This window comes from Cannabis sativa, chromosome 9, assembly GCF_029168945.1.
Source record: "Cannabis sativa cultivar Pink pepper isolate KNU-18-1 chromosome 9, ASM2916894v1, whole genome shotgun sequence".
Taxonomy (NCBI): domain Eukaryota; kingdom Viridiplantae; phylum Streptophyta; class Magnoliopsida; order Rosales; family Cannabaceae; genus Cannabis; species Cannabis sativa.
The window spans coordinates 27,717,744-27,732,166 of NC_083609.1; the positions used below are offsets into that span (position 1 = coordinate 27,717,744).

The 14,423-nt window shown below is 32.1% G+C and overlaps 2 protein-coding genes across 4 annotated transcripts; one reads left to right on the top strand and one right to left on the bottom strand.

Moving 5' to 3' along the window:
- Positions 1-5,855: 5,855 nt before the first annotated feature.
- Positions 5,856-9,657, bottom strand: LOC115722985 (probable anion transporter 4, chloroplastic). 3 transcript variants are annotated; one of them, XM_030652379.2, is made up of 9 exons: positions 8,970-9,657; positions 8,476-8,702; positions 8,006-8,372; positions 7,744-7,788; positions 7,507-7,653; positions 6,956-7,093; positions 6,838-6,871; positions 6,411-6,590; positions 5,856-6,141 (listed from the first exon to the last, which is right to left on the bottom strand). In XM_030652379.2, the coding sequence occupies exons 1-9, from the start codon at positions 9,432-9,434 to the stop codon at positions 6,134-6,136; spliced, it is 1,611 nt and encodes a 536-aa protein (XP_030508239.2). In that variant the 5' UTR covers positions 9,435-9,657; the 3' UTR covers positions 5,856-6,133. The 3 variants fall into 3 exon arrangements, with proteins under 3 accessions (XP_030508239.2, XP_060959567.1, XP_060959568.1); XM_061103584.1 differs by lacking the exon at positions 5,856-6,141 and having other exon boundaries at positions 6,192-6,590; positions 8,970-9,639; XM_061103585.1 differs by lacking the exons at positions 5,856-6,141; positions 6,411-6,590; positions 6,838-6,871; positions 6,956-7,093 and adding an exon at positions 7,145-7,291 and having other exon boundaries at positions 8,970-9,643.
- Positions 9,658-12,850: 3,193 nt separating this feature from the next.
- On the top strand, positions 12,851-13,802 carry LOC133031334 (uncharacterized). Its single transcript, XM_061104816.1, has 3 exons — positions 12,851-13,161; positions 13,257-13,621; positions 13,736-13,802. Exons 1-3 carry the CDS (start codon positions 12,955-12,957, stop codon positions 13,800-13,802), a joined length of 639 nt encoding a protein of 212 aa, XP_060960799.1. The 5' UTR covers positions 12,851-12,954.
- Positions 13,803-14,423: the final 621 nt, after the last annotated feature.

Consider the following 14,423-nt stretch of genomic DNA (forward strand, 5'->3'; position numbering starts at 1 on the left):
ATAGTCCCTCGCTCTCCTGGCGAAGCATTCTTTGGTGTCATGACTAAATGAAACAGGGCTTATTTAGAAGGTGAGTGATGGTAAGGGCATTAAAACTATAAAGGATCATTGACTCCCTAATGTTACATTCAAATCATACTCCTTTCTTTCACCCGAGCCCAACTTGTCTTATTGGGATTTCGCTAAGCTCCATCAATATTTTGATGATCCAATTGTAGATAATATCCTCAGTGTTTCAATTTCAGGCAATAATTGCAAGGATGATTTAATTTGAGACCAGGATCTTTTAGGTATTTTTGATGTCAAAACAACTTACCACCTGGCTCTCAAATCTAGGGATTTGCCTTCTTCTTCCTCAATCGAAGGACGTAAACAATTCTAGTCAAAAATTTGGTCGTCCATTGCTCCACCTAAAGTTAAGCATTTGATGTGGTGTGTGCTTGCTCACTCCATCCCAATCGCCTTTTCCTTATTCTCTCAACATATCATTCCCTCCCCTATGTGCCCCCTTTGCCAACTGAAATCGGAGACAATGAAAGACGCTATCTTGGAATGTCATAATGCAAATAAAAAAAAAAAAAAACGCTTGGAAATACTTTACTTTTTATACTAAACATAAGGATTATGATATTGATATGAACATTACTAAAGCATTTGAATTGTATGATAAGCATACTTTGGCTGTGTTGTTTTGTCTAATTTGGATGCTATGGAATTAACGAAATAATCTTTTTATAATAAAAGAGGTCTCCCTCCTATGAAGATTTTTGATCATGGTGTTAACTATTTGTCTGAATATGATACTGCTTACCATCTAAACTTTCAGTTGCAATCACAAGGGAAAGAAATAAGCGAACAGGTACCTCAATTTGCTTCTGGTCGTTAGTGAGTCAATACAGATGCTGCCATTGATGTTGTATCAAAAAAGCACAATTTTGGAGTTGTGGCCAGGGATGATTATGATAACATAAAGGTTGGATTAGTTGTTCCAGTTGAAGGAGTGGTTCCTCCTGAAGTGGCTGAAGCTAAAGCAATTCTTGCTGCTATTTCTTGGATCCATGCAGCCAAGCTCCCAATCTCTATTCTTGCTTCAGATTGCAAGAGTGTTGTGGATAAAATTAATAACTTTTATTGCAGTAATTCAGTTCTTAGTGATATTATCAATTGTATTAATAATTCATTGTTTAGTCCAGACCTGCTTATAATCCATGTTCCGAGAGAAAATAACAAATTAGCACATAGTCATGCTAGAGTAGGTTTAAAGTTAAATAGTGGGTGTGTTTGGAATGGTTCTTTACCTTCAATTTTGACCTGATTACTTTGCATTTGTTTTTTCTTAATTAAATTTTCAAGTTTCTCAAAAAAAAGAAATCCATATAAATTAAAAATATATATATGGATGATTTCTTAATGGGTAATACCCATTAATGGGTATTAAAAAAAGTTAATGAGGTGGCAATTTAGTGACTTGCTAGAATAGGTTACCAACAAGTTTTAAAAAAAATTAGATTTCCTTTTTTAATTATAGAGAATGATGATTTTGAGAAATTATTTTTAGAAATTAATTTATTTTACTTAAATTATTATATTATCCTTACATTAATATTAAAATGTATAATGCAATATTAAAGATCTATCTCGGTTGAAAGGTTTTTAGAAATTAATTTATTTTACTTAAATTATTATATTATCCTTACATTAATATTAAAATGTATAATGCAATATTAAAGATCTATGGGTTATGCATTATTATTATTATCTAATTTTATTTTTATTTTTTTATTCTTTTTTCCTCCCTTCCTATCCATTGGACTTTGTGTTTTAAAGTGTTTTTTTTTTTTTTTTGCATTTAGGTCCAATTAACTGTTGAATCAACTTTTGAATAGCCATTGATGGGTATTAAAAAAAGAATGATGTGGTGATATGTTGACTTTTTATAGCAGGTTGCCAATAATTATTTTTTTGGGAAATTACCCTATTTACTATTTTTTAAACTTTTTTTTCAAATTTACGGTTTGGATTTCTAAAGTGGTTGCAGCGCTAGTTGCAATAGGGGTTTCTATACGATTTTTTGTTGCAATTTAAGTTGCAGCGCTAGTTGCAATAGAGATTTCTATGTAGAATTCCGCAAAAAATACAAAAAATACAAAAAAAAAAAAAAGTTTTGAAGTATAAAAATGAAAAAGACCAATTTTTTTTAAAAATATATATTTATTTTATTTAACAATAAGGTATAATAATTCTAACTAATAGTATTAAAGAATTAAAAGTTATTTTTAGAAACTCACTTATTTTATTTAAATTACTACTTTATCCTTACACCAACAATAGAAATTTATTAAATTATGAGGGTCATTAGTGATATTTCACTCTAACACTCTTTGATAAGTTTTTTTTTTTTTTGAAGTTAAAGAAAAAAAAATTAAGTTGTTTTGATTTTATGGTTGGACAAAGAAAAAAAATGAGTAGCTTTGTTTTTCTGCTCTTTGTTCTTATTCTAAGAATTATATTGTTACATTTAGTGCTTGAATTTCTTGTTTGGTGCTGACGGGTGATTAGTAAAAAAAATTAAATTGGAAATGGTTTTCTTCAATATTTATTTCTACAAATTTTACATAAACTTTTGTACTATATTTACTTGTTTGCTTGTTGAGAGAGAAGAAGATCGAGATGTGTATTATTTCTTTACTCCATTAGTTCATGCTCTCTAATTGTATATGGATCAGGAAAATAAAATAGTGTGTATAAAATATGATTTTGAAAAAATAGAGGAATTGACAATAACTAAAATAAGTAATTGTTATGTTCTAGTATAACAACTATTTTGAAGATTTCTTCTAGATGTTATTATTATATTTTATTATTTGCTCTTTAATTAATTATAAAATTATTATTACAACAAAAAATCATACTTTTAGTCACAACAAAACTTATGACTAAAAGTAAAAAAGTTGTGACTAATTATAAATTGTCATTTCTACGTTGTGACTAAAAAGTTCGTGGCTAAAAGTATTAGTCACAAAAATCACAATTTGTTGTGACTAAATATATTTTTAGTCACAATACTTGTTGTGGCTAAAACTAAATTAGTGACAACTTATAATTAAATACTATGTTTAGTCACAAGTAACTTTTTTGTTGCGACTAAAAGTCATATTTAGTCACAAATTTTTTTTTATTGTGACTAAAAAGCTGTCACTAAAGATGGTCTTTTTTGTAGTGATTGTATTTGGGACTTCGTTGTTGGCTAAAAATTGAGTTAGCAAACATCATATTTTATGAGAGAGAAAAAAGTTAGCTACTAATGTCAAACTCTATGAAACCAAATAAGAAAAGTTAAATAAAAAAGTAAAAGACATCTGTTGCTATTACAAATATCATGATCCAAATTTTATAGCACTACGAATTTTATTTTATTCCTCTCTTTTGTACTATTTTTTTTTATATATAAATTCTCTTTTTTATAGTTTACCTAATGCAATAATTAATATAGATTAACAAATAATGATGTAAGACTAACCACCACAAAAATTACAAACTTTTAAAATTTTCATTTAATACAAGAATTACTTAATTATAAAAATAAGAATAAGAAAAAAAAAATTGTTTTCGTATCTTATAAAACAAAATTAATTATAATATTATTATAGAAACTCAAATTTTTAAAATTTAAACTAAAAAATTATAAGAAAAATATATTATTACAATATAAGCTAAATAATTGATTATAATTAATATTTTTTTTATATTGATAAATTATTATGTATTTTATAATATATGTTACGCCTTTTTAAAAAAATATATATATTTTAAAATGAAAATATTTGTCGTAGTGAGGTTTAAAAGTGTAATTAACGGTTATTGAAGTTTTTAAATTACCATAATTAAATTATAAGGTACAAATGTATTAATATATATATGGAATGGGGAAAAAATAGAAAGAATGGATATAAAAAATGACTTCCATGTCATCAGGTAATAGGTTAAAATAGAAAATATTTAATTTAAAATTTTAATTAATAGTTATAAATATCAACCATTAGATTTGATCCAATGGCTAATAATAGAATACCTATTCATAGGTAATACCCATTAAGAGCATGCACATATATATATGTACGGAACACTTCTTAATGGTATTATCCATGAATAACTACTAAACAAATTTAATTATAAATATTAATTTTAAAAATATCAAACTATCGAATTTTGATCACGAATAATGAAATTACAAATTTGAATTTCTATGCTTAATTTAACTACTTAATTAAAAAAAAATATCAAAAAATATTTCTTTTTATACTATATCAAAAATATGTTCATACAAAAATATTTAACTCAAACTCAATTTTTTCTTTTCTTATTTTTCTTGCTAAAAAACTTTTTTTAAATTTTTTTTTTTACCGATGGAACAATCTTAGTCCATATGATATAAAAATGAGAGATTTTTTTTAATTAGATAAAAAAATTAAGCATAAAAACTCAAAATTTCTAATTTTACCCATTCATGGATAATAACCATTAAAATTGCACCCATATATATACATACTTAAACATTAAATTACACACTACAACAAATACTATTTTCCATACATGATTATTAGCTTAATGAAAAAAATATTATAATAAAAGTTTGAAATTAAAAAGCAGAATAAAAATTTTTTAAGTGACAAACTTAAGGAGCTGTTTGGCTTCATAACTTAAAAATTGTTTTTAATTTTAAAAAATAAAAAACAATTTTTAAAAACTAATAGGGGTTGCTTGGCAAAAAAATTTAAAAACTGTTTTAAAAAATTAAAAAGCGGAAAACATCAAAATGTTGTTTTCAATTTTCAAAAATATTTTTTTTTTGTCTAGCATATTATATTTTACATTTTTACTCACATACTCGGACCCTAGACCCGAACCAAACCCGAACCCGAACCCAAATGGTTCATGTTGGTTTAAAATATTGATTTTTTTTTTTTTTGTAAGAAAAAATCTAAAAATAGTTTTAAAAAACTTGTGTCAAATACCATTAAAATTTTAAAATGACAAAAAACTAATTTTAATTCTCACTTTTAGAAACATAATTTTAAAAACTAAAAACTACAAACACAACCAGTTTGGCTATAAGTGTTCTACTTTTCCAAACCAAGCTTTCCCTTTTCTTTTTAAGCAAAAAAAAAAAAGGCTAATTAGTAATTTTTCCCCCTGAACTTTGACATGTAGTAAATCGTGCCCCTGAATTTTTTTGGCCGTTAAAAATTCTCCTCAAACTATTGAGATTCTTAAATTTAAGGACTTTTGTCTAATTTCATTCAATTTTACTGTTTAAGTGATTGTTTGTGTATTAAACCATGCTCCCCAAACTTTGATATTTACCAAATAATGCCCCTCAAACTTTGATATGTACTAAATCATATTCCTTGAACTTTCATCCATGTTAGAATTTTTTTACTAAAATTAGATAAAAGTCCTTAAATTTAACAATCTCAATAGTTTAGGGAGAATTTTTAACGGCCAAAAAAGTTCAAGGGGCACGATTTAGTACATGTCAAAGTTCAGGGGAAAAATTACTAATTAGCCAAAAAAAAAACAGCTTTCTATCTCGAATCTTCAATATTCATTCAGAGATGATTCTCTTGTATCATTCTACACTTTTCCTTCCCGATTCAAGCTCTCTCCTCTCACACGGTCCTCTTTTCACGCTCTGTTCATCGAGAACTTTGAAAAATCATAATAGCCATGACGGAGTGACACTTAAAAAAGATCTTCAAAATTCTTTAATCTAGTATTAACTTAATTAATGGTTAATTTTGATATTATCGATTCTATTCTTGGCCATTATTTAACACAAAGCAAGCAACCAAAAAGATTTGAACAGAATCCTTCATATACATACCTCACTAGTCTTTACAACACATTATTTATCATATTAACAAAATTTTCTAGGCAAAATTTCCAACTATAATTGACATGCAATCACTGATATGCATAATAAGGCTTGGGGCATTAGGAAGGAGAAGAATGCATTGAATGAAATGATATGGACGAGAGTCCCTTCTTCAAGCATTATGTAGTTATACATCAGTTCTGGTCCACTAATACATCATCTTCAGGTAGGTGACCAGTAGTTGTCTACATATTTCTTTTATATCACTGTCAAGCAAAAGATTTGAATGCTGTCCATTAGGGAAACACAAGGGTGAATACTAGATAGGTACAATAAAATGAATTCAAATTCTGAGCAGGTACACTCATAATTCTAAACAGCATAGGTCCAGAAAACTGAAACTATGGGTTTAGTGTTGGTAATAATACTACTTCATGCTTTAGATATCATGATGATAGTTCCGAACAGCCAAGTAGCAGTTCAATTTACAGAAAATGAACCAGCAATTACAAGATAAACATAAAAAGACACTTACCAGGTTCATCAAAATTTACCCTCTCTCCAGTAGAAAACAAGTTGTAGAAAATGGCAGCGACAAAATACATGAGTGATGTAAGCAACAAAAATCCTTGAAAAGAACCCACTAATTCTACAAAGAAACCAGCTCCAACTGTTCCCACGATTGCGGCAAATGTTCCGGCAGTATTTGACAGTCCTAAGGGGAAAAGAAAAGGTTGTTGCTAGTTAAAAACTTTAGTTTTGTCATCAAGTTTGGTATTAAAATCAAGAAAAAGATTTGTTGCTGTTATGTATACTTGCATTTACTGCTATCCAGCATAGTTATTGCATAGAAACGTTAATGCAAAACCTATGCTGTTCAAATGTAATTACAAGGTTATAAAAACAAAAAGAAAACAATTTTTTTTTACACAATCTTGTTAATATGCTGTCATGAATACTACCATGCAAAACACCAGAATATTGTGGAGCGATCTCCTGAAAACAGAAACAAATAAAAAAAATTGGTCAGACAAAGAAGAACTAATACAAACAGTCAAATTTAAGGTAATTGGGTCAAACCTGGAGATTCACAAGAAATCCTGAATGACTAAAAGATTTCAATCCAACAGCTAATGTAAGCCATGCAGATGCAATCACTGGACTTTTTGCTGTAGTCAATCCCACAAGTGCAACTCCCGGACCAAAAAAACCAATTGACTGCAGAGAAAGCAATTGGATGTTTTGAATATTCTATGCATGATGAGATTAATGTTCTGATGACTAAAAACGATACGGTAGTGTGCTAGTCCTCAAGTTTTACCTTAGTTGTTTACTGATGCACCAAAGGAAAAAGAAGAAAAATATCCCTTGGGGTTTCTATTTTTGGCCTTTTGGATAGAAGAACCGAAATTCAACCTATATTGTCCAAACAATTTAATATGATTTTCTCTCTTTGGAAGATAAATATCTTCAGATTTCTAGATAACTAAGTCTTTTTTTAAGGGTGTAGGGCAGTATAGTGAACACTAATTGTCTTGTCAAAAACCAAAGAAACGAAACAGCTCACGAATAAAACTATAAATGGTGGTCCTTGCACAAAACATAGTTGTTAATGAATAAGAACTCCGTACCTGCATGATCTTCCGTGTTAAAGTGATAGATGTACCACCACGGATCAACATGTCTGACCACAAACCAGCAAGATATCCCATGACTGCCATCACACTCCATGGAACAGCACTAAACCAAGCTGCATGTCTGAGGTCAACATGAAACACCTGTAGTATGAAGTAGCTTGCTTGAGTTTCAAAATTCTTCTAGATACCACTAGCAAATGTCACAAAATAAGGATAAGTATTAATTCTCACAAAGTTAAAGTAAACAGGCATCCAGGAAAGAATAACGAAGAAACCCTGCAATATTTGAGAAGAACAATGAGTTTTCGTAAATAGAAAATATCAAGAATCTATATAAAGGTCTAACACAACCATGAAAGTAAACAAAAACACTTCAGTAGTGTTTTGCATTCAAATAATAATTCCACCCTGTAAGAGAGAAGTTTCAGCACAGAGTAAGCAGTTAGAAACGCGTTGCTTATGGAGAAACTAGTTGTAGAAGAGTGTGACATACCCAGCTGTGCATGGAATTTGCAACGATTAGGGACCATGTTGGCATTTTAGAAAGTAAGCGCCTGAATGGAGGTATCACTTTAGTTGCTTTAGTTTTATTGTCCACAAGAAATGATGTTTGCCTCTTATTCATTATGTAATCTAATTCATACTTCGATATCTGATTATTTTGGTCAGGAGTACTTGATGTAGCAGACAACCATACCAACACCCAAAGAAACCCAGATAACCCAAAAATCACAAACGGTCCAAAGATACCACTCTTTGACATGAGGATTGGAGACAGTGTAAGTCCAATAGCACTTCCAAACTGAAATCCAGCCATTGCAATTCCAACAGCCCTCGCCCTTTCAGTTGGAGGAAACCACCTAAAAGAAAACAACAGTTTAGCTTTCGGTACTTGTAAAGTATAAACAACCAGCCTTTCAGGTTCAATCTCACGTTTCCATTATAACCATAAACCACCAATACCTTGCTACCATGTTGTTCATGCAAGGAAGAGCTACTCCTTCTGCCACACCAACCATAGCTCTCATAGCAAGGAGAGCCCATAAGGAAGTTTCAGCAGCCCAAGGTGTAAGAAAGGTAGCCAGAGACCATAAAGCCACTCCCCAAGCCATGACTATCCTTCCACCGTAATAATCCACAAGAGTCCCTCCAGCTATTGGAGATACCAGGTATCCCCATAGGAAAGATGACTGTTCATGAGTTTTTCACATGAGTTCCAAGTAATTTCAACATTTGCTAAAACTATATTTTCTAGAAACCCATTAAGGAAAATGCTAACTTTACTTAATTTTAGCCCATAACTCGGAGGCAGAGGTTAGACCTTTAACCTCCAACTAACCATGTTACTTCATTCTCTATGTAATTTCTTTTTCCTTTCCAAATTATTACATATAACAAACTCAATATCCAATTAAGTGAAAATTTAACATATACGAAAGTTTAGTAGCCAAGCCCACCTGAACAATACCAGCAAATGATTTGGTCCAGCCATGGGAAAGCGACAAAGGTACAATCGCCACTGACATCACAACCCGGTCAGCGTTACAAAGGGCTAAGGCCAAAGCAAGCATCGCCGCAACTTTAACCCTTTCCGAGGTGATGAACTCAGCGAAACTCGGTGCCTGAAGCTCCTTCTTCTCCGTAAACGCACTGAAATGAGCGTCGTTTGAAGAAGCCTTGACCGAGTGGTTAAGCGGGGACCTACCATCCTCATCAGTCGAGCCGTGGCGGAGTCGAATTCTGAGCAGAGAACTCCGCCTAGAAACGTTTATGGGTAAACAACGTGGTTTTGGCTTCAGACGCTCGAAGGAAAACGGCGAGGTTTGAAATTTAAGCAATTGGGAATTAAGGAATTTCGTGGTTTGGAAGAGTTTGGAAGAAGAGATTGAGGATGGTTGGCGGAGAGCGATGGCAGAGTCCATGGATGGTGAGCTAAGCTCTGAGTAAGAAAATGGTGGAGAGAAAGATTCATAACAGTGGCGCCGGAATAAGATTGTGTAGTTTACCGTAAATGCCCTCCTATTTTCTGTCCGAAGTTTGGATTAAGTGGGAGTTTAAAGGGTTAATATGGCCTCATGAGGGGCCACCCACCCCTCAGGCCGTCACTGTGTCACACACTACTGCATAATTTCCCCTAATTTCCTTTTATCTAGGGAACTACGGAACTAAAGACTGTAATTTTAATTATTTTGAGGTTATTCCCCTAATTTCTTTTTATCTCAAAAAAAATATTTTGGGATTTTTTCTTTTTTATACTTGAAAATTGCTTTTTTTTTTCTAGATGTTTACAAAATTGTACACAAAAATTTATATAGCAACTAATTGAGTAACTTAAATTGCAATCGAAATTCGTATAGCAACTCACATAGAAACTACCTGAGCAACCTATATCATAAATTTAAAAAAAAATAATACATAGGATATTTTCTATAATATTTTTATCAAATTATTAATATAATATAAAATTAAAAAAATTATAGGTAAAATATTTAAGAAAGCAATCTATTTGTAAGAAAGAATATAAAAACTAAACATTAATCTAACACTATCATTTAAATAAATAATATCTTACAACTCTTACTTGAAATTTCTTAAAGCCAATAAATTAATCACACAATAAAAAAAAGGGAAAAGAACAGGAATATTCTAAAAAGGGAAAAATATTACAACAATACTGTGGGCCGGCCCAATGAACATTTGTACAGCCCAAAATGAAAATATTACAAAAATACCACTTGCCCTTACCTTCAGCCGCACGTCACAAACGGAGAGGATGAATGAAGCTCCATCGATGCAGTCGGCCACGCAACCAGAATGAAACCAGATCGAACGTAAAACAACTGTAAATCCCGTCGAATTTCAATAGGAAACGAACAAATCCAACGATCTAAACAGAAATTTAAAAAAAAAAAAAGAGCAGGACAACCGTGGAGAAACTGAAATTCAACATTTGATTTCGGTTTTTATAGTGCAATATCACTCAAACGAGCGTCGAAAATTCAGATTGAAGCAATGTAAATCTGTATTGAACAGATCTGGAGCTCCCCCTCAAATCCAAAAAAAAAAGGTATGAACTGAAATTTTTTTTCAACAATGATACACGGCATTTTTAGTTGCATTCTGGTTGATTCACTGGTGTGCAACAGGAAATTCATATGGTAAAACCAATAAACAAGAACTGATTCTGATTAAGGAACCAAGGGATACTAATAAGGTATTTTAATTTTTTTGCGTTGGCTTACAGTTGCATTATCGTTTGAAAATGGTTTAGAAATCATGAAGAATTGTCAAATGACAAGTACCAAGATCTAGCATATATACAAGGTAAGATTTATGTTAATGGTAGCAAATTAGTTTTATAATAGTTGTAAATCGATCTGATTCGAATAAACATGATGAAAAATGATAATGAGTAAGAACTATGTAATTTTGGGGATAGAATTGTGGTTTTTAAGTTGGTTTACAGTTGCATAATCATTTAATAATAGTTTCATTACGTTTTTTTGCAGGAATTTATTGTGGAAAAGATAGAGGACAGAACAGTTTGAGAAATGGTTAGTTTCCCAAAATTTAAATGAAGTTTCTTAATAGTTTTATTCTCGTTTCTTTGTAGTTTATTAACAACCAAAAAATGGCAAAATCAGGAATCAGGACAGGAAATACAATGCTTGAACAAAGGAACAGAGATAGAAGTAAGTTTGTACTCTATTTCATAACAGAATCAAACCAGTTTTAAAATTCGTTGCCTCGGACTAATAACCATTGCAAAAACACAGGAAAGGAAAGACATTCCATTCCTAGTCTTCTACAATGGACAATTCGATGATCGAATGAATTATGAAAATTATGAAGCCAGTGGACACTACATTTCTGCCAATTGTAACTATGAAGATTTGCAACAGAAACTCAAAGATGTCCTGGAGTGCAACCAAGAAAACACTGTTTTGCAACTGAAATATCAAGTGAAGGAAGGATACCAACCATTGAGGATAAAGGATGATCAAAGCCTGCATTTCTACATACAACTCAAACTGAAAGACCCCGACTTCACAACATACCCAATGTGTGTGAATGTCATCAACAACCCAACAACAACCATCGATGCATCATTCTTTGGAAATGACAATTCATTAATTACACATACAAGCGCCTTCCAACCAATCGAATACAATGCAGCAACAACAGAAGACTCAACAAATCAACAACATATAATTGAAGCTACGATGCGGAATTTGGGGGAGAAAGTTTTGACTTCATGGACTATGCAAAACTTGTGGCAGAGGAAATGGTTGAGCAACTGGAAAACAACAGAAAAAAGGAACCAGAAATCACAGATTATGACGAACTACTAATCACAGATCCGCATCATCCTGAAATAGAAGAAGCACAAATATACAAAGACAAAGAAACACTGCAGAGTGTGCTTGGTTTCTATGCAATTAGGAACAACTTCCAATTCAGAGTTAAAAAATCATGTGCAAGAACATACAAGATTTGTTGTTTGGATCCAAAATGCAAGTGGGCACTAACAGCATCTAGAAACGGGCCAACAAAGTCATTCATCATTCGAAAATACGACAGAAAGGTGATACACACTTGTGATCTAAACATCAGATTTGCCGACAAGAGACAAGCTACAACGAAATTGATTGGAAACTACATCAAGCCACGGTTCACCAACATAAAAACAACTCAAACGCCACAAGACATCAGAGGAGAAATGAAACACAAGTATGGGGTGAGAATGAACTACATGAAAGCATGGAGAAGCAAAGAGCACGCGCAAGAAGAATTACGAGGAAAAGCCAACGAATCATACGGAGTTCCGCCGGTTTTTTGCACATGTTGCAAAAAACTAATCTCGGAACAATAGTGCACATGGAAACAGAGGATGACAACAGCTTCAAGTACTTGTTTGTCGCACTGGATGCATCAATAAAAGGATGGAAGAAATGAAAACCTATAATAGTTGTTGACGGAACTTTCCTTAAATCAACATATGGAGGTACATTGCTCTCTGCTTGTACACAGGATGCAAATGGGCACATTTTTCCACTAGCTTTTTCTGTTGTGGATTCAGAAAACAACAACTCATGGCAATGGTTTTTCATAAAAGTGAGAGAAACATATGGGATTAGAGAGGAACAGTGCTTGATCTCAGATAGACATGAGAGCATAAGTAAGGCAGCTTGTCAAGTATTTCCAGAAATCACACATTGCTATTGTGTATACCACCTGTTAAGCAACCTAAAAGCAACCTTCAAGAAGAATGCAAGCAAGCTGGATAAACCATTCTTAGCTGCACGAGCATACACAGAGAGGAAATTTAAATACCATATGAGCGAGTTGGACAGCTTGGACATCCGTGTAAGACCATATTTACAACAAGTTGGATACCACAAATGGTCAAGATACCACTGCAAAAACAACAGGTATTCAACTATGACTTCAAACATTGCTGAATCTCTAAATGCAGCAAACTTGACAGCTAGAGAGCTACCAATCACAACACTGATGGAGTCATTGAGAGCATTGATTCAACAATGGACATACACAAACAGGAAAAAAGCACAGAAAACAACAACATTTTTAACACCTACAGCAGAGAAGAAATTAGTCGACAACTTTGTGGACTCATTGACAGAAAATGTAATGAAATGTTTAATATTTTAGTTGCATTATAGTTTCTTAATAGTTTGTTTGTCGTTGTTATACATATTAACAGTTTTACACTTAATCCGCAGGTAAAACCAATAAACGAGACCATGTTCGAAGTCGTTGAACTAACCAGATCATGGGTCATCAACCTCAAGGAGAAAACATGCAGTTGCAACAGATTCCAACTTGATGAGTTACCGTGTGCTCATGCGCTTGCTGTTATAAAAGAGATGAACTTGAATGTTTACAACTACTGTTCGGGTTATTACACCACGCGAACATGGCTTGAAACATACAGCGGCTCAACATATCCGGTACACAATCACACAACTTGGGATGTGCCACAAAACATAAAAGATATCATTGTTCTGCCACCAAACCAAAAAATAAGATCTGGAAGACCAAGGAAACGAAGGTTTTTATCTGAATGGGATACAAAAAAACATAACAGGTGTAGCAAATGTGGACAACACGGACACAATCGAAAGACATGCAACAATCAAGCAATAAAATAGATACATATGAAATATTTGAATTGTTTAATTTTGTGTGCAAATTCAAACAGGTTGACCTGTGATGTTCTAAATACATGGGATTTCATTTTTATGAAATTTGAAACAGTTTTTTATTAGTTTCAAAATCGTTTTGTTACAGTTGCGACCCTTTGTAAAATATTAAGTACCGGAATGACTTCTTCTTTACAGTTTTAAAGGCAGTCAGTCAATAATTGATAAAACATAACTTAAATAAAGGGAAAAGGATTAATGGAATACGAAGAATAAAAATACATTCATAGCACAATTTAGGAAAAATAAAAACATAGTTTGTATTCAGTTGGTTAATAGTTTCTCCATAGTTGTGCGACCGTATATAAGAACTTGAACAATTAAAAAAAAACAAACAACTTTGGGAAATACAAACCTATACAATAAAGATATTAGTAAGGAGTAAATGTCAAATATCCTAAAAGTTTTAAACCAGGTACATAGTATAAAATCAAATATAATACCTACATTGAAACAACAGCACTAAAAATTGTCTGGTAATAGATTCAACAAATAACAGAAAAGAGCCACCAAATTAAAAGATCCTATTTCTTCAATTTAGATGCCTTAGAAGACTTGCTTTGCTTCTCATCCTCACTGTCAATGCTTTCGTCAATTTTCCTTTGTCCGTACGAGAAGAAAAGTGAAGCAAGTCGGGTACGATAAACTTCGATGTCAAAGTCTGCAGGGACATCCTTTCCGTGGATA

Coding starts and splice junctions, on each gene's coding strand:
- LOC115722985 (XM_061103584.1), bottom strand. CDS start 9,434: ATGGACTCTGCCATCGCTCTCCGCCAACCATCCTCAATCTCTTCTTCC. Junction 8,703..8,969: donor CATTTGCTGGTATTGTTCAG/GTGGGCTTGGCT, acceptor ACTCATGAACAG/TCATCTTTCCTATGGGGATA. Junction 7,789..8,005: donor CAAATTCCATGCACAGCTGG/GTATGTCACACT, acceptor CAAATATTGCAG/GGTTTCTTCGTTATTCTTTC.
- LOC133031334 (XM_061104816.1), top strand. CDS start 12,955: ATGACTTCAAACATTGCTGAATCTCTAAATGCAGCAAACTTGACAGCT. Junction 13,162..13,256: donor TGGACTCATTGACAGAAAAT/GTAATGAAATGT, acceptor CTTAATCCGCAG/GTAAAACCAATAAACGAGAC. Junction 13,622..13,735: donor GATACAAAAAAACATAACAG/GTGTAGCAAATG, acceptor AAATTCAAACAG/GTTGACCTGTGATGTTCTAA.